Source organism: Larus michahellis, chromosome 11 (genome assembly GCF_964199755.1).
Source record: "Larus michahellis chromosome 11, bLarMic1.1, whole genome shotgun sequence".
NCBI lineage: Eukaryota > Metazoa > Chordata > Aves > Charadriiformes > Laridae > Larus > Larus michahellis.
The window spans coordinates 2891473-2908583 of NC_133906.1; the positions used below are offsets into that span (position 1 = coordinate 2891473).

Genomic DNA, 17111 nt, shown 5'->3' on the forward strand with positions numbered 1-17111 from the left:
CCCACCTGGAGTACTGCGTCCAGCTTTGGAGTCCTCAGCATGGGAAGGACATGGAGCTGTCGGAGCGGGGCCAGAGGAGGCCATAGAGATGCTGGGAGGGCTGGAGGCCCTCTGCTGTGAGGACAGGCTGAGAGAGCTGGGGGGGTTCAGCCTGCAGAAGAGAAGGCTCCGGGGAGACCTTGGAGCCCCTTCCAGGCCCTAAAGGGGCTCCAGGAAAGCTGGGGAGGGACTCTGGATCAGGGAGGGGAGCCATGGGACGAGGGGAAACGGTTTTACACTGAAAGAGGGGAGATTTAGATGAGATGTGAGGCAGAAATTGTTTGCTGTGAGGGCGGTGAGCCCCTGGCCCAGGTTGCCCAGAGAAGCTGTGGCTGCCCCATCCCTGGAGGGGTTCAAGGCCAGGTTGGACGGGGCTTGGAGCAACCTGGGCTGGTGGGAGGTGTCCCTGCCCAGGGGCAGGGGGTGGCACTGGCTGGGCTTTAAGGTCCCTTCCAACCCAAACCATTCTATGATTCTATGACTATGATTCTGGAACGTATCTGGAATACACTAAAGTGGTTGAGCTTTGTTCCATGGAGGTGGGAGGCCACCTGGGAGGAGCACAATAATTTTAAGTCTTTCAGTAGGAAAGAGGCCGGGATGGAGCAGAAGATGAGACTGGAAAGTGAAAATGTTTCAAAAAAGCAGTAAGACGTTCTTTGTTGATAATCACAGCCGAGGCTGTTGATGACCATCTGCCTGAGGGTGCTGTGAGGAAGGGCATTTAGCCCAAAAATGTCTGCAGTGGTCAACACGAGTTCTTATTTTTGCACAAGCACTGGCATTGTACTCAATAAGGGGGAAAAAGGAAAACTGTTCTCTCATGCCCATGGCTTTTGAAGTGCATTGCTGTCATTAACCACAGGTTGCTTGTCAAAATGCGATCGACTTCTAATTGTTTCTTGGACCTCTAAATTGATAAAGGCTGTTCCAGGCACAGGCCGGGTCGGCGTGGAGCTGCTGCTGGGGGAGTACCAGGGACTTGCAGACGGGGTCGTGTATGTTAATTTATTTATTTTTTTTCTTTTAAATGAAAGGCTTGACTTTTTTATCCCGTGGTAAAAGCCGGCCTTTGAAGCAGGAGGCGTCACGGGCCGCGGCCCCTTTAAGCCGGGCGTTGCCAGGAGACGGGGCCGGCGCGGCGGCGGCCGCCATTTTCCGCGGGGCTGCGGGAGATGGCGGCGGCCGCCCCGCACTGAGCCGGCCCGGGCCGGGGGGGCTCTGGCAACGGGGCTGGGCCCTGCAAGTCCTGACCCCAAAATAAGAACGGCGGGATCCCTCCCGTTCCCCCGGGGGCCAGGCCGAGGTCCTTGAATCCCTTGAACCCCATGAACCCGCCATCTCAGCAGACCGGGGTGTCGAGGTCGTGCCTCCTCCCAGGCCGCAGGGTCGGTGCGGTGGGGAGGGCGGCAGCGTGAAGTCCTCGCAGGGACTTGGAGGTGGATCCCCTCACAGATTTGGCCCAGACGAGCCCCTTGTACCAGCCCCGGGCTCACATAGCCAACCCCAAAGTCCTTCACACTTGTCGGAGCTGCCGGCGTGTGTGGGATGCCCAGGTCCCTTCCGAGCCCCCAGAGGTGGCTTTGAAAGCCTCTGCCAGGCTGGGCCGGTGTCTCCTGCTCCTCTGGAGTTGTGCAAAGTAGCTCCAAAGCGGGAGAGGTGTGTTCGGCTTTCGGCAGCCGCTGGCAGACATCGTCTTCCTCCTTGCTGCCACCCTCTCAGGCTCGCCAGCGTTGAGGCGAGCGCACACGGAGCTGGCACGAAACCGAAGTTAATGAGCAAATGCAGTGGTAGGTCTACAGGCAGTATCGTGCTGGCTTAAACATAAATCAGTGTGTAATTAGCAAGTCTGGCTCAGCCTCAGTCCGCCCGTTGTTTTGTAACGTGCTTGTGCCTAGCCAGGCTGCTGCCCCCACCCCCTGATCTGTGCTGCGGGCGCTCCAGGTTTACAGCCTCTTCACCTGCAATGGTTGTGTTTTGGTTGGTAGGAAGACCTCCAGGATCTCCGCCGTGCCCTGCTGTCTCTCTCCTGCGTAGGAATCACCAGCCACAGCGAGGAGCGGGGGGGATGCAGGCAGGGACCCGGAGGAGGAGATGCCGGCGCTGGAGCCTGGCTCTTGCCCGGCAGGTTACTGACAGCCCCGGGCTGCAGCCGGGGCGGTGAGACAGGTTCTGCCCAGCCCGTTCCCTCTCTGCTTCAACAACGCACCCAGACAGGTTGTTCGTGGCAGCTTCGGGGATGCTGGAAGAAACCAACCAAGCCGGCAGTCCTTGCTGCAACCCGGCCACGCTTTTCCATCCAGCTGGCCCTATGGAGCAGAGGGCGTAGAGGGCCATCCCGTCTCCCGCAGCACTGAGGGCGGGTGACGGGGAAGCAGATGAATGGCTGGGCGTGCAGCGGTACTTTCCAGCCACCCTCGCAGCCTCCGGTATTGCCGTACCGCTTGTTGCAGCTTTGACACTGGCCGTTTCGGTTTTGGCAGGGCCCGGGTGTCGGAGTGAAAGGAGCAGCAGCAGCAAGAGCTGTGCCTAGCGCGAGTGCTGGAGAAGAGGCAGAGGAAGGGTTTAAAGCGGTTATACAAGTCATTGCCCTGAACCTGCCTCGCACCCGCTGCTGGGAGAGCAGGACCTGCAGGCAGCAGCACAAAGACCTTTCCCTTTGTGCCCAGGGAGAGCTGCTGTGATCCTCCCACTGGGCTGATTATTTCACTTTATCCAGCGCTTCACCAGCTCCCGCAGCCCGTGTTCCCCTTGTGCCCTTCCTCTTCACCCTCAGTGGCGGCACCCCAGATGCACCGAAGGCATCAGCAAGGCACGCCGGGGAGGCTCAGCAGGACACCAGTGACGCCAGGCTGGACCAACCTCCCTTTTCCACTGACTACCAGTGGCCCTGGGACACCGGGCACAAGCCTTGGCGAAGGAGAGGGAACAAAACAGCATCTCTCTGGGATCTAGACTGGCTGGGGACTGAGGAGCCATCTCGGCCCTGGGGGAACTGCATCCCCATGCCCGTTGTGGGTCTGTACGTACCCCCAGCACTGTAAACCCGGCAGCTGGCAGGGGCTGCATGCACGTCCCCAGCTCCCAGCTGGGGCTAGAGCCAGCAGTGACTCAGCAGGCGCCCGCCGGGCTGCTGTGCTGCGAGCCCATGCTGCGGGGAACCGGGTCCGGGGGGCTCGGGGACACTTGGCAGCCCCAGGCTGAGAGCCGGACCCTTCGCCTGGGGGCCATTGGCTGATTGCAGCACCCAAACAGCAGCCCAAGGTTTTGGGGTTCATCGTGTTATTCAGGCAGCACCGCGAGCTCCTCCGCTGGCAGCTGCATCCCACCGGCTCCCTGCAAAGCCGGGGTGTAGGGATTTGGGGATTTGAAATCACACACACGCATTGTCACAAGTGCTGCCCACGGCAGGTCTCCTCTGCTCCCCGTGGCCACAAATGCCACCTGCAAGCGTAGCCCTGCTCAGCAGCGAAGGGTTAAGCGCCAGGGCAGCTATCAGGGAAGCTTTCCTCTCCTCCTTTTCCTTGCCAAGGTTTAAATTTAGACCCTGCATGAACCCAGGCGACTTGGGCATCGGGTTGCTCCCAGGCTGGCAGCGCTGGGCAGCACCTGCTACCGCTGCTTCACTACAAAAATCCCCCTGAAAGCCGGGGCTGAGCTCTGCCGGCGGCGGTCAGGGCTTGCAACTGCGGAGACCCTCGCGTTATGCCAGGTGTCCCGGCTGCTTGCTTTGGGTCCCCCGGAAAAAGGCAAATAGTAGCCGTCCAGCGTTTGGCTCTTGTGAGTCCTGGAGATGCTCGGTGCCCAGTTTGCTCCTGGCTGCTTGCAATTCGTTTTAGGGGAGCTGCTGCTTGGGGCAGGGTGGTTTTTGGGGAAGCCCCCAGGATGGGGACACGCTGTCCCCACAGCGAGGCAGGCAGAGGCGCCAGGAAAGGAGCTGTGGCAGGGACAGAGCGGCACCCTGGGGCTCTGCCATGCCCTCCATGCTATGGATGGGATGTCCCCGGAGGGGACCCCAGCCCCAGGGTAGACCAGCCCGCTGCAGTGGGGGGCATGGCCCAGGTACCCCCGTGGGGTGTGGGGACACCCTGCCACCTCGCCTGTGGGTTTGGGGAGCTGCAGAGCGGGGTGAGGGGGCAGGGGACAGTGCTGGCATCCCCCCAGCAGACCCCCAAGGCTGGGGGCGGCAGTGACATCCCTGCAATGCGCTTGGCATCGCCTCCCCCGGGCTGGCGCTCGCAGACGTCCATGTGATCGAGGGGCTGCTCCATCCCGCCGCTGGGTCCAGCCGCCGTGACGGCGAGGGAGCCAGAAGGTCGAGTCGCCAACGTCCCCAGCAGAGCTTCCCCAGCACCGAGGAGGGTCCCCCGGCACCAGCTGGCATCCCCCGGGGTCATCCCTGCCATGATGCCCCGCGGGATGAGGGACCCCGTCCTGCTGTCCCACGCTGAACTGCCCAGCACTGACGGCGAGGGTCCCCGCAGCGGTGGGGACGGCCGGCGGTCCGCATCGGAGGAGGAGGGCCACCTCCCCAGCCTCCCCTGTGACGACCTCACCAAGAGCATGTCGGGCTCCTCCGTCTCCTCCTACCACTCTGCCCTGTGCTCGGAGGGGACAGAGACCTTCAAGGACTGCCTGGAGTTTCTGGACGAGGAGGGGACACCCCCCCAGGACACAGGGCGGCATGGCGGCTGTGCCGAAGGGGCTGCCACGGGGCGCTGGGCTCCAGCAGGGGCCCCTGGCATCCCCCCACTGCCCGGCCCCCTCGCCCGCCCGCGGCAGGCTCAGCTGTCCATTGCGGCTAAGAATAGCCCGGCGCCGGGGCAGGGGGGCAGGATGGGTCCCCTCGGCGGGGACCGGCTGCCTGCCACCACCGCCACCACCGCCAGCGGGGAGCTGGGTCTGCCCCGGCAGCCCGGGGGGATGCTCAGCGGGGCGCCCAGCGATTCGGACGAGGCAGATGGTGAGGTGCGGGCACTGACAGCCAGGGCTTTCCGCAGCCTCTCCGGTCCCCCCGGCGCCCGCCTCGACATGTGCAGCTCCCACACCTCCTCCAGCCTCTCCAACTCACTGTCAGAGGACGGCGGGCGGCCGCGGCGGTGGCCAGTGGCCGGCGGTGAGTCCCGGGTTGCAGTGGCAGCCCTCCATGGCAGGATGGGCTGGCCCTTCCCCGCTGGCGTGGACGGGGAGCTGCTGGGCTTGCTGGGAAAGGAGCAGTTTGAGTGTGTGGATGTGGAGCTGGAGAGCGGGGAGGCCAGGAAGGGCCACGGCAAGAAGAGGACCGTCCCTAAGCGCCAGATCCTGCTGAAGAGGAAGGAGAGGAAGGAGGCAGGTTTCAGCCCCTGGGGTGACAGCCCAGCCCCCCAACCCCTGCCCCCTGCCAGGAAGGAGCCTCCCAGCAAGGGGAGGGCCATTGGAGAGGACTTCAGGCTCAACTACAAGCAGTTCATGAAGACTGCCTCCCTGGACACTGATGCCGGCAGGACCAGGGCGGCCTCTTGCCTGGTGAAAAACGTCCTCGCCAAGAAAATGCAGTACGAGCAGAGGATCAAGATGGAGCAGAAGGGGCTGCGGGGCAGCTCGACCTCCTCCGGGCCGTCCTCCGCTGGCACCGACCTGCTGGGGGATGGCCTGGAGGGCAAGTCCAGCTCGCTTTCCCGCTCGGACTGCAGCTTCTCAGCCGAGGACCTGCGGGGCGGCGGGATGCCGGTGGCTGTGGGGGCCACCACCACCACCCATCCTACCAAGGGAGTGGTGCTGAGCGAGGCGACGAGGGAGAGCGTCTGCAAGCTGAAAACGACTTTCAATGAACTCAACGAGAGGATGAAGTACCAGGAGGTGTTGGAGGGCCACCGGCTGCCGAGCACCACCGAGGAACCGGCGACAGAAAGGATCCGCTACCAGCGAGCGCGTGCCTTGTTTGAAGCCCAACCGGACGCGGGGAAGACGCTGGATGTTGCCCCCAGATTTGAGAGAGGGCCGAAGCCGTGGCCCAGCTTGAGGCAGCGAGCCATCCGCCCTAGCCACCCCCAAACCTTTCCCTTCGAGAACGACAGCCTGGCACTTCCCGCCACGCCGCCCCGACGCCTCTTCACCTCTCGGGCGCGGGAGGTGAGGCTGGTGCCACAGAGCCAGCAGGAGGAGAAGCCACCAGCAGTGCCCCGCCAGCCGCCCAACCCCGGCACCCTGGCCCGGGGGTCCCCTCCAGGCAGCCCCCCCAAGCTGAAAGATAATGGGAAGGGGCGCATCCCCCAGCCCCGGGACGTGCGCAAGCTGGTGAAGAGCAGCTACAGCCTCTGCTTCGGGACTGCCGGCGCAGCCCATGGCACCACGGCACCGGCCAGTGGTGGGGAGCCGCCGCTGGCCGCTCCGCTCGTCATCCACTGCACCTCGGTCCGCCGACGGGAGACGGCAACTGAGCCAGGGGACAGGGAAGTGCTGGCAGCTGCTGGCCAAGAGCCAGCCCCGGCACACGCCGAGGTTGCCGCAAAGCTTGCCAGTGGCCAGCCTTCGCCTGCCCAAGGCTCCCCCGTGCAAATCACAAGGGTCCAGGCCACGCGGAAGGAAGTGGCTGCTTCAGAGGAGCCACCGGCATCCCCTCCACGCCGGGAGAGGAGCGAGCTCCGGGTGCCACCGCGGGTGCCAACAGCCGAGGGGGTGCCACATGTGGAGTCCCATCTCCATGTCCTGGTGGGACGGCGGTCCCCGGCAGCAGCTGCGGAGGTCTCCCTGGCTCAGAGCAGCACCGTGCTGCGGACGGAGAAGACAGTTCTCCTCCCGCCACCACCACCAAGTCCCACGGAGGGAAAGGATGGACATGGCCACGGTGGCACCAGAGGGCTCTGTGCCACCGAGGGGCCCACGTCAACAGTGCAGCAGCATGGCAACAGTGACGGTGGGGACCCCCGTGCTGGACCTCTCGCTGGCAGCAGCGTGAACCCACAGCCTGAGAAACTGTCGGAGAGAAGCGCACCAAAGCCACCCACAAGTGAGCAGGTGTCGGCAGGGAGGAGCAGCAGCTCTGCAGTCAGCACTGGTCCCACCACCCCATTTCGAGCCGGGGAGGCCAGTGAAAGTCCCTCAGGCCGGCTGCCGGAGCAGAGGGAGGCCTGGGAGTATTTACCGAAGTGGCCAGTCGCCACTGAGCCATACCTTCCTGCTTCCCTGGCGGAGAACTCCAACTACTTAGCAATTCCTGTGAAAGCCCCCAAATCCTCTCCAATGCCAAAGCTGCCCTCCGTCCCCAATCCAGCCAGTGGGTCCTTTGGGACCCCCATGGTCCCCAAGCTGGTCAGTGCATCCTTTGGGACCCCCTTAATCCCCAATCCAGCCAGCACATCCTTTGGGACCCCATTGGTACCTAACCCAGCCAGCAGGTCCTTTGGAACCCCCGTGCTCCCCAACCCAGTCAGCGGGTCCTTTGGGACCCCCTTGGTCCCCGACCTGGCTAGTACATCCTTTGGGACCCCTTTGGTCCCCACCCCGGCCAGCACATCCTTTGGAACCCCCATGGTCCCCAACCCAGTCAGCGCGTCCTTTGGGACCCCCTTGGTCGCCAACCTGGCTAGTACATCCTTTGGGGCCCCCTTGGTCCCCAACCCAGCCAGTGGGTCCTTTGGGACCCCCTTGGTCCCCAACCTGGCTAGTACATCCTTTGGGGCCCCCTTGGTCCCCAACCCGGCCAGCACATCCTTTGGGGCCCCCTTGGTCCCCAACCCAGCCAGTGGGTCCTTTGGGACCCCCTTGGTCCCCAACCCGGCCAGCACATCCTTTGGAACCCCCTTGGTCCCCAACCCGGCCAGCACATCTTTTGGAACCCCCTCAGTCCCCAAGCCTGCCAGTGCTTCCTTTGGGATCCCCACGGTCCCCAATATGACCAACTCATCTTTTGGCTACCCATCAGCCTCCAGCCTGGCCAGCACATCATTTGGGGCCCCCTTGATCTCCAACCCCACCAACAAGTCTTTTGGGACCCCCTTGATTCCCTATCAAACCAGCGCATCCTTTGGGACCCCCTTGGTCCCCAACCTGTGCGGCGCATCTTTTGGGACCCCCTTGGTCCCTAACGCAGCCAGCGCGTCCTTTGGGACCCCCTTCATCCCTAATCCATCCAGTGTATCCTTTGGGACCTCCTTGATCCCCAATCCATCCAGCGCATCCTTTGGGACACCCTTGGTCCCTAACCTGACCAACTCATCACTTGGGATCCCCTTGGTCCCCAACCCAGCCAGCTCATCCTTTGGATCCCCCTTGGTCACCAACCCCGTCCCCACTTCCCTTGGACACCCATCAGCTTCCAACATGGCCAGCTCATCCTTTGGATTCCCATTGGCTCCCAACCCAGGTAGTGCTCCCCTGGGGACCGGCGTGTCCCCCACAGCCAGTGGGGAAGCACCCTGGAGCAAACCCAGCCCCGAGCACCCCCTGCTCCGACCCCCTGAGGGCCCGGCTACTGCGGAGCACCCAGTGCCACTGCCCCCAGCACCGCTGCCCCCAGCCCAGCCCCAGCCTCGCCTCGAGGACGCTCCCCATTTCCTCAGGAGGACTGACGGTGCCTCGCCGAGCAGTAAGAGCACACCGAGCCCCACCAAGCCCTTTGCGCCCCACCAGCCCGCGCACCGGAGGATGCTCGTCGACCCCGGCAACGGGAAATGCTACTACATGGAGCCTCCACGGCAGCCCCAGCTGAAAACGCTCTACGACCCCGAGACAGGGCAGTACCTGGAGGTGCTCATCCCACCGGTGGCATCGCACGCCGGGCTCTACCAGGCTCCTTTCAACCCCCTGGTCATGGCCCCAGGGGTCTACGCTCCACCCTATGTGCCCTACGGCAGCTTCCCGGGGCTCCCAGCAGCCCCACCGCCTGCAGCCCCCTCCCCGGCACACCCCGACCTGCCGGCTGCCGAAAACCCCGTCTTCTCCGGGACCTTCAGCCCTGCTCCCAAGGGTGAGGGGCCACCCGCTGCCGGGGGTCCTGACTGCGGGTACCTGGAGAGCATGTACTACATCCCCACGGGGATGCGGGCCAGTCCCAGTCCCGGCCAGCCCCCTGCCCGCACCAGCCCTGCCGGGCCCGAGAAGGAACCGCTGCTCCGGATGTGACGGTCCTCAGCCAGGGACGTACCCGCATGGCATGTCCCTTCCCAAGCAGCCAGGCTTTAACCCCAAAGTCAGCGTCACCCCAGCACAGGAGAGACCCCCCCTGCCCGCGGCTGAGCTGGTGAAGTGCCGAGGGGCAACGGGCATCGGCTGGACCTCACCGGCTCCTCATGGGAATGGGGAGAAAAAGAGTATTTTCTGCTGTGAGCACCTGCCAGCCCCAGGGGCGGCTGAGTCACAGGCCCCGGTCAGCGAGGGGATCAGATGTGCGGCCTCCCCTTTCTCCCGTACTGCTGGTCCCGTCCCAAAGGCGACCCGGGCTGGATGGCACAGGGGAACGATGGCCCAGCCACCGCCAGCCCCCCGCAGCCACAGCTGCGGCACGGACGCCCTAAAATAGTGGTAAAATGCTGAGACGGCATTAAATCCTGCATATTCATCCCATCTTTGTGTAGTCTGTAAAGGGAGGGATGCGAGGGGCTGTAGTCCGTCTGTCTGTCCTGGAGCGCCCACTGGATGAACCCCTGGTCTCCAGGGGCAGGAGGGGGACTCTGTGGTCGACTCTGTGATCCTTAAACCCCAGCCCTGAGCCCCAAAACCCAGCCCTTGAACCCCAGTCCTGAGCCCGGAGTCCCCATTTCTTGAACCCCAAACCCCATTCCCGAACCTGAAACCTCATCCCGGAGCCCCCAGCCCTGAACCCTAAACTCCAGCCCTGAACCTCAGCCCTGAACCCCAAATCCCAGCCGCGAGCTCCATCCCTGAACCCCAAACCCCAGCCCTGAGCCCCAAAACCCCACCCCAGCCCAGGAGGGTCCACGCCATCCCGGGGAGGATTTGGATCCGGGAGAAGGGGTTGGGCGTTACAGGACTGAATTACACCAAAAACCTCCCGCGGAGGGAACAGTCGCTCGGGGACACCCCACACCTCCCCGCCCCGAGGCCCCGGGGATGGACGTGGCCGCCTCAGCCGGATGCAGGTGCGTCGGCCGCGCATCAGCGCTCGCTGGCCGGCCCAGGGGGGTTTATAGCCGCCCCGTGCCTCCGCCCTGGCGCTTTCGGCATCGTGGCAGGATGCAGCCGGTGCTGGCGGTGTGGCTGGCCCTGAGCCTGCTGGCAGGGACGGGGGCCCAGGACATGTGCGGGGAACCCTCCACCCGCTCCATCTCCGCGCCCCAGCTCAGCCCCGAGGAGCGGCTCTCACCCCACATGCCCGAGTCCCTGCGCTGCGACGCCTGCCACGCCATCGCCTTCCAGGTGGGGATCGGGGAGGCTGCACCCCGAAAACGGGGGTGAGAGCCCTCGTGGGGATGCTCTGGCTTGGGGAGATACTGCCGGCTCCCCTGGCGCACCCCACTGATGGCTGCCCCCCCCGGCCGGCACCCCAAAAAAGCCCTTTGGAGCCAGCGAGCCCCCTTGCGTGGAGCCACCACCCCATGCAAAAGTGTCGGGGCTGCAAGGAAGGGGGTGCGGACCCCATTCCTGCTTGGGATGAGGGTCACAGGGGGGGGCTGTCACCCTCACCAGCTGGTTTCTGCCTCCTTCGCCCCCCCCCCCAGATCGAGGAGCAGCTGCGCAGGGCGGAGGGGAAGGTGGGCAGGAAGGCGCTGAGCGAGTCTGACTACGTGGAGGTGCTGGAGAGGAGCTGCTCGCAGGGCTGGGAGAGGTGAGTGGGGTGTCCCCGGGGACGGGGGTGTCACCAGGGATGGGGTTGTCCCGACAGATGGAGGTGGCCCCATGGATGGGGATGTCCCAAGGGGTGGAAATGTCCCCAGGTGGGGGGAGGCAACCCCAGGGAGGGAGATGTCCCCACAGACTGGGCGCGTCCCGAGGGATGGAGGTGTCTGCATGGATGAAGGTGTCCCCAGGGATGGGGGGCGTCCCCATGGATGGGGTGTTCCAAGGGATGGAGGTGTCCACAGGGATAGGAGTGTCCTGAGGGATGGAGGTGTCCCCATGGATGGAGGTGTTCCAAAGGATGGAGGTGTCCACAGGGATGGGGGTGTTCCAAGGGATGGAGGTGTCCCAAGGGATGGAGGTGTCTCCAGGGAGGCAGGCATCCCCAGGGATGAAGGTGTCCCCAAAGACTGGGGGTGTCCCCAGGGGCAGGGGTGTCTCCAGGGATGGAGGGTTTTCCTGAGGGACGGAGATGTCCCCAGGGATGGAAGCATCCTGAGGGATGGGGGATGTCCCCAGGGATGGGGGATGTCCCAAGGGATGGGGGTGTCCCAAGGGATGGAGGTGTCCCCAGGGACAGGGGTGTCCCCAACCCCTGCCTCTCCCCGCAGCTACGGTGTGCAGGAGCTGGACGGGGAGAAGCGGCTGGCGGGGCCGGGGCTGCCGAGGCAGGAGCCCATGACCGTGATGGTGACAGGGGGGCCCTGGCCGGGCAGGTAAGTCGGGGGATGTCGGCAGTGTCGGGGGATGCCGGGCACCGTCCCCTCGCCGCCGTGGCAGGGGGACACTGCGTGACCCTCTCCGGCTCCTTGCAGGCTGTCCAAGATGTGCCACGGCTACGTGGGCGAGCAGGGGGAGGCGCAGATCTACGGGGCTCACCGGCGGGGCCCGGCCGCGCTGCGGGAGCTGCTCTGCCACGGGGACAAGGGGCCCTGCGCCGGCGGCAAGGCCGGGGGGCCGTCCCCGCCCAAGGCGCTGCAGAACGAGCTGTAGCCCCGGCGCAGTTAATGCTTAATGCCCCAGCGACCTTCGGAGCCGACTTCGTCCCCAGCGAGAGCCGACACGTGCCGCAAGGTGGGCGCCTTCCCAGCGTCACCCGTCACCGCCATCACGACCGTCCCTCGACGCCCAGCGCGGCCGTGCCGGGGCGATGCTGGTGGCAGCCGGTGCCCGGCGCCGCCGGACCCCCTGCCCGCCGGGAATTACTCTGTAACCCTCTGGCTCTAATGTTTTACCAACGCGGCGCTGGCGGCGGGAGCGCCCCGGTCCCGCCAGCGGTGCCAGCCCTAATTAAAGGAGTTAATAGCTGATCCGTCCCCAAGGCAGCGCTCCCCGGTTTCACAACCGGCAGCCAATGGCCGCCTTCCAGCCTGCCACCCCGCACCGCGGCCCGGCCCGGGTGGTGACTAAAGTCCTTCCCACGGCCATAAAACCCCCCGTGCGGTGACATCGGTGCCGGGGCCGCATCGCCGGAGGATGGGGACCCGCTCGGGAGACCTGGCTCAGCCCCAGGTGAAGGCAGCCCCCAACCCTGTCCCCATCCCCATCCCCGTCCCCTCCTCAGCCGTATCCCAGGGCAGCGGGGAGGGAGGCGGGTGGCCAAGGGTACCAACCCCAAAGGACGGCCAGCTCGGGGCCGTGATGCCCAGCCGGGGCTGGCAAAGGATGGGGTGAGCCTGGGGACTGCGATGAAGCCCGGGACCAAGGGGACACGCCAAGATGCTGCAGTTGGGACTGGCTGTGACATCCTTCCTGTGACATCCTGTGGGATGTTCCGGGCACCCAGCGGCCAGCGGGGATCCCCCTCCAACCTCCCCTGGGGACAAGCCATCGCGTGGGGACCGGCTGGTTTCGGGGCAGGTGCTGGGTGGGACTGACTGGCCACACGTGCCGAGCGGTGGCCCTCGTGTCCCCGGGGCAGAGCCCAGCCCCATCCCTATGGGATACCGGGGACAACACTGACCCGGCTCCCGCCTCGCCCTCGCTGCCAGAACGGGAACTCGACTCTTGCCCCCGTCGGGCCCCCGCATCCCCCGGGGAAGGAGCTGCCGGCGGTGGGCAGGGTGAGTACCGGGACACATCACCCACCCCACGTCCTTCTGTGACCCACCACCGGATGGAGACGGGCTGGCCGGGACCTCCCCCCATCCCTGAGGGGGCAGGGGGTCCCATGGGGCGGTCTGTGCCACCCGTGGGGACGGTGTGGGGTGTGTCCCGCCCCCCCCTCCCCCCAGCCCCAGCCCCCTGGGGTGAGCCGGGGCTGAGCTGCGCCCCCCTGCCCGCCAGGACCCCGGGGCGGCCACCGGGCCCCCCCGGCGGGAGGTGGACATGCTCTACAGGATCGAGGATGTGCCCCCCTGGTACCTCTGCATCCTCCTCGGCTTCCAGGTACGGCCTGGAAGGGGGGTACCCCCATCGGCGGAGCCCGAGACCCCCCCCCTCCCTGCCGTGTGGGGCACCCCACAGCACCCTATTCCTGCTGAGCCCCCCCCCCCTCTCCCCTGCCCACCGCATCGCCCCCCAGCACTACCTGACCTGCTTCAGCGGCACCATCGCCGTCCCCTTCCTGCTGGCCGAGAGCCTGTGCGTGGGCAAGGACCAGCTCACCGTCAGCTACCTCATCGGCACCATCTTCACCTGCGTCGGCATCACCACCCTCATCCAGACCACCGTGGGCATCAGGTAGAGCCGCGGCCCCAGCGGGGATGGCCCCCCCTGCCCGTCCCCAGGCCGCGGGCGCAGGCGTCCCCTCTCGTCCCCCCCCCAGGCTGCCCCTCTTCCAGGCGAGCGCGCTGGCCTTCCTCATCCCCGCCAAGTCCATCCTAGCCCTGGAGAAGTGGCGATGCCCACCTGAAGGTGAGGACCTTCGGGGGTGCCGGGGGGGGTCTCCAGGTGCTCCCCCCACCCCACCCCACCCCAGGGACCACCTCACCCCCCTCCATCCCCAGAGCAGATCTACGGCAACTGGACGCTGCCGCTCAACACCTCCCACATCTGGCAGCCCCGCATGCGAGAGGTACAACCCGCCGCCATCCCCGCGGGACCCCAAAATCCCCGGCGGGGTGCTGACACCCCCCCTCCTTCCCCCTCCTGTTTCTCCCCCCTCCTCCCTTCCTCCATGCTCTGCAGATCCAGGGGGCCATCGTGGTGTCCAGCCTGGTGGAGGTGGCCATCGGGCTGCTGGGGCTCCCCGGGGCGCTGCTCAGCTACATCGGGCCGCTGACTGTCACCCCCACCGTCTCCCTCATCGGCCTCTCCGTCTTCCAGGCGGCCGGCGAGCGGGCCGGCTCCCACTGGGGCATCGCCGCGCTGTACGGCACGGGGACGGGGGGACAAGGCTCCCCATGGAGCCAGCAGCATGAGGGCGTGAGGGACCTCATCTTTCCCTCTCCCACCCCGACCCAGGACCATCTTCCTGATCATCCTGTTTGCCCAGTACCTGCGGAACATCACCATTTGCCTGCCCGGCTACCGGCGGGGCAGAGGCTTTGTCCTGCTCCGCGTCCAGATCTTCAAGTTGTTCCCGGTAGGGATTGACCAAGAGCTCATGGGTCCTGGCTGGGGAGGGGGTGAGGGGGCTATGGGGGGGTGGGGGTGTCCCCAAAATCCCCCCTTTCTCCACGTGTGGGTTTGCAAGCGATGTGGGGGTGCGTCTCCGGCTCCGCAGATCATCATGGCCATCATGGTGGTGTGGCTGCTCTGCTACGTGCTGACGCGCACCGGCGTCTTCCCCAGCCAGCCCGAGGAGTACGGCTACAAGGCCCGGACGGACGCCCGGGGGGAGATCCTCTCCGTGGCACCCTGGTTCCGCGTCCCCTACCCCTGTGAGTGCCTGGCAGCCCTGCGGCGTGCAGGTCCCCCCCGGCCCCTTCGCCGTGGGGGGGTGCAGGGACCTGGCGCAGCATCACCGGGGCTGGGGAGCCCCTCAGGGTCCCAAAACGTCACCGTGAGCACCGGGGGCGGCCGGGTCCCGGGGTTCTCCCCACCCTGACACCCTGCTCTGTCCCCCCCGGGCAGGCCAGTGGGGTCTGCCCACGGTGACCTCGGCGGCCGTGCTGGGCATGTTCAGCGCCACGCTGGCGGGCATCATCGAGTCCATCGGGGACTACTACTCCTGCGCCCGGCTGGCCGGAGCCCCCCCGCCCCCCGTGCACGCCATTAACAGGTACGTCCAGCTGGCCCTGCCGGTCCCCTGCCCGCGCCGTGGCATCCCCAGGGTGTCGGGGACCAGCCGCTCCGGTTGTTCCCCAGGGGCATTTTCACCGAAGGCGTCTCCTGCATCATCGCGGGGCTGCTGGGAACCGGCAACGGCTCCACCTCCTCCAGCCCCAACATCGGCGTCCTGGGCATCACCAAGGTACCGGGGCAGGGGAGGGGTCCCGGCTCATCGCTGGGGGGGGATGGATGGAGGGATGGATGGATGGATGGATGGATGGATGGATGGATGGATGGATGGATGCCATCACCCCGTCTCTCCGTGCAGGTGGGGAGCAGGAGGGTGATCCAGTACGGGGCCGGCATCATGCTCATCTTGGGGACCATCGGCAAGTTCACGGCGCTCTTCGCCTCCCTGCCCGACCCCATCCTCGGCGGCATGTTCTGCACCTTATTCGGTAACCTCGGCACATCAGGCCCCGCCACCATCAGCCCCCGAGGGATGCGGGGCCGGGGGGGCGTTGTGAGGGGTTGGGGCTGGGTTTGAAGGCCCTTGGCTGCCTCTGTGGGCGTCCCAGCCTGCCCGCAACCCGGCCACCGTCTCTGCTGGCAGGCATGATCACGGCCGTCGGCCTCTCCAACCTGCAGTTCGTCGACATGAACTCCTCCCGCAACCTCTTCGTGCTGGGCTTCGCCATGTTTTTCGGGCTGACGCTGCCGAACTACCTGGATTCCCACCCCAAGGCCATTAACACAGGTACCCGCCCGCCACCAAAAGCCCCGATTCGGAGCGTTTAGGGAGAGAGGTGGGCAGATCTCGCCGGAGCTTGCCCACCCCGGGTAAGCAACGATTAATTAAGCGAATCCGGCTTATCGCAGCGCGCCCCGGCTCAGTCCCCGCGCTCTCGCAGGTGTCCCCGAGCTGGACCAGATACTGACGGTGCTGCTGACGACGGAGATGTTCGTCGGGGGGACCATCGCCTTCGTCCTGGACAACACCATCCCGGGTAATCCATCACACGGAGCCGGTGGGGAGGAGGCTGGGGGTTTTGGAGGCAGATTTATGCCGCTTTAGAGCTGCCGGCGGGGATGACGGGGCGAGGGGGGTGGTGTTGGGCTGGGGACAGGCAGGGGACGGGGTGTCTCTGCGGCAGGGACGGCAGAGGAGCGCGGGCTGGTGCAGTGGAAGGCGGGCGCACACTCGGACAGCGCGGCCAGCGCCAGCCTGAGGAGCTACGACTTCCCCTTCGGGATGCGGGCGGTGAGGAGGAGCCGGTGGCTGAAGCGCGTGCCCATCTGCCCCGTCTTCACCGGGTTTAAGGCCCGGGCGAGGGACGACGGCACGGCGGCGGTGGCCACAGAGGGCACCGCGGACGGGCTCTCCGTGTGCACGAAGATCTGAGCCAAGGGAGGGCTCGTGCCCCGGCGCCGGGGAAGCCGAGCCGAGCTCCGGCGGGTGCCGCTGGGGTTTGCTGGCGGCCGACAAGCCCAAAGGCGAAGGCGTCTGGTGGTGTCCCGACACCGGGTAGGGAAACTCGGAGTTGCCTTTTGGGGACATCCCCAGCTCCTGGGGTGCCTGCCCGGGGACCACCCCCCCCCCGTCATTGCTCCACCTCAAGCTTTAGCTGGTCAAGACTCCTTCAGCCCTTGCTGAAGCTCATTAGCCACTTGCTGAAGCTCATTAGCCACCATCGGAGCCAGCCAGAGCCCCCAGAGTTTTCACCCCGTGCCCTCGGCTTGGGCAGGGCTACCCGGCGGCTGAAGCGGGGGCTCTGTGCGGGGTACAGTCTCCAGCCCGGCGTTAGGATGCCTAATTTCAGATCATCCATTAAAAATAAAATGCAAAATTCAAGCTCACTTGCCCTACCGAGTGTCTTTGCCGCATCCTGCGGCGCTCCCTCGTCCCTCCGGCGCTGCGAAGGCTCTGGCAGTTTTCCACGCTCCATCCCAGGCCGCCCAGCGCGGAGACATGCCGGGTTTCACCCAGCCCCGGGGCCCCCAGAGAGGTGGGCCAGGACAAGCCCCTGGCAAACCCGTCCTGCTTTCGGGAGCACCGGAGAGCCGGCTCCATCCCGGACACCCCAGACTCACGGAGCCGGTGGGTTTCCAGGCAGCCGGTGGCCTCGTTGGTGACAGCGAAG

At 65.8% G+C, this 17111-nt stretch overlaps 3 protein-coding genes across 5 annotated transcripts; all 3 read left to right on the forward strand.

Annotated features, from left to right (window-relative positions):
- Positions 1–4300: 4300 nt before the first annotated feature.
- PROB1 (proline rich basic protein 1) lies at positions 4301–9145 on the forward strand. The gene has a single exon (XM_074604297.1). The coding sequence runs from the start codon at positions 4444–4446 to the stop codon at positions 9139–9141; it is 4698 nt and encodes a 1565-aa protein (XP_074460398.1). The 5' UTR covers positions 4301–4443; the 3' UTR covers positions 9142–9145.
- An 810-nt stretch (positions 9146–9955) lies between these two features.
- MZB1 (marginal zone B and B1 cell specific protein) lies at positions 9956–12123 on the forward strand. The gene is made up of 4 exons (XM_074604300.1): positions 9956–10395; positions 10698–10804; positions 11427–11531; positions 11631–12123. Exons 1-4 carry the CDS (start codon positions 10090–10092, stop codon positions 11806–11808), a joined length of 696 nt encoding a protein of 231 aa, XP_074460401.1. The 5' UTR covers positions 9956–10089; the 3' UTR covers positions 11809–12123.
- A 677-nt stretch (positions 12124–12800) lies between these two features.
- Positions 12801–16763, forward strand: SLC23A1 (solute carrier family 23 member 1). 3 transcript variants are annotated; one of them, XR_012589524.1, is made up of 14 exons: positions 12801–12878; positions 13102–13203; positions 13340–13497; positions 13583–13671; positions 13764–13831; positions 13945–14126; positions 14221–14341; positions 14483–14639; positions 14833–14980; positions 15067–15172; positions 15299–15428; positions 15584–15727; positions 15850–15977; positions 16125–16259. XR_012589524.1 is itself a non-coding variant. In XM_074604298.1 (14 exons), the coding sequence occupies exons 2-14, from the start codon at positions 13144–13146 to the stop codon at positions 16370–16372; spliced, it is 1707 nt and encodes a 568-aa protein (XP_074460399.1). In that variant the 5' UTR covers positions 12801–12878; positions 13102–13143; the 3' UTR covers positions 16373–16763. The 3 variants fall into 3 exon arrangements, 2 of the variants coding, with proteins under 2 accessions (XP_074460399.1, XP_074460400.1); XM_074604298.1 differs by having other exon boundaries at positions 15882–15977; positions 16125–16763; XM_074604299.1 differs by lacking the exon at positions 16125–16259 and having other exon boundaries at positions 15850–16046.
- The last annotated feature ends 348 nt before the right edge of the window (positions 16764–17111 follow it).

Coding starts and splice junctions, on each gene's coding strand:
- PROB1 (XM_074604297.1), top strand. CDS start 4,444: ATGATGCCCCGCGGGATGAGGGACCCCGTCCTGCTGTCCCACGCTGAA.
- MZB1 (XM_074604300.1), top strand. CDS start 10,090: ATGGACGTGGCCGCCTCAGCCGGATGCAGGTGCGTCGGCCGCGCATCA. Junction 10,805..11,426: donor TGCTCGCAGGGCTGGGAGAG/GTGAGTGGGGTG, acceptor CTCTCCCCGCAG/CTACGGTGTGCAGGAGCTGG. Junction 11,532..11,630: donor GGGGGGCCCTGGCCGGGCAG/GTAAGTCGGGGG, acceptor GGCTCCTTGCAG/GCTGTCCAAGATGTGCCACG.
- SLC23A1 (XM_074604298.1), top strand. CDS start 13,144: ATGCTCTACAGGATCGAGGATGTGCCCCCCTGGTACCTCTGCATCCTC. Junction 14,127..14,220: donor CACTGGGGCATCGCCGCGCT/GTACGGCACGGG, acceptor ACCCCGACCCAG/GACCATCTTCCTGATCATCC. Junction 15,429..15,583: donor CATGTTCTGCACCTTATTCG/GTAACCTCGGCA, acceptor CTCTGCTGGCAG/GCATGATCACGGCCGTCGGC.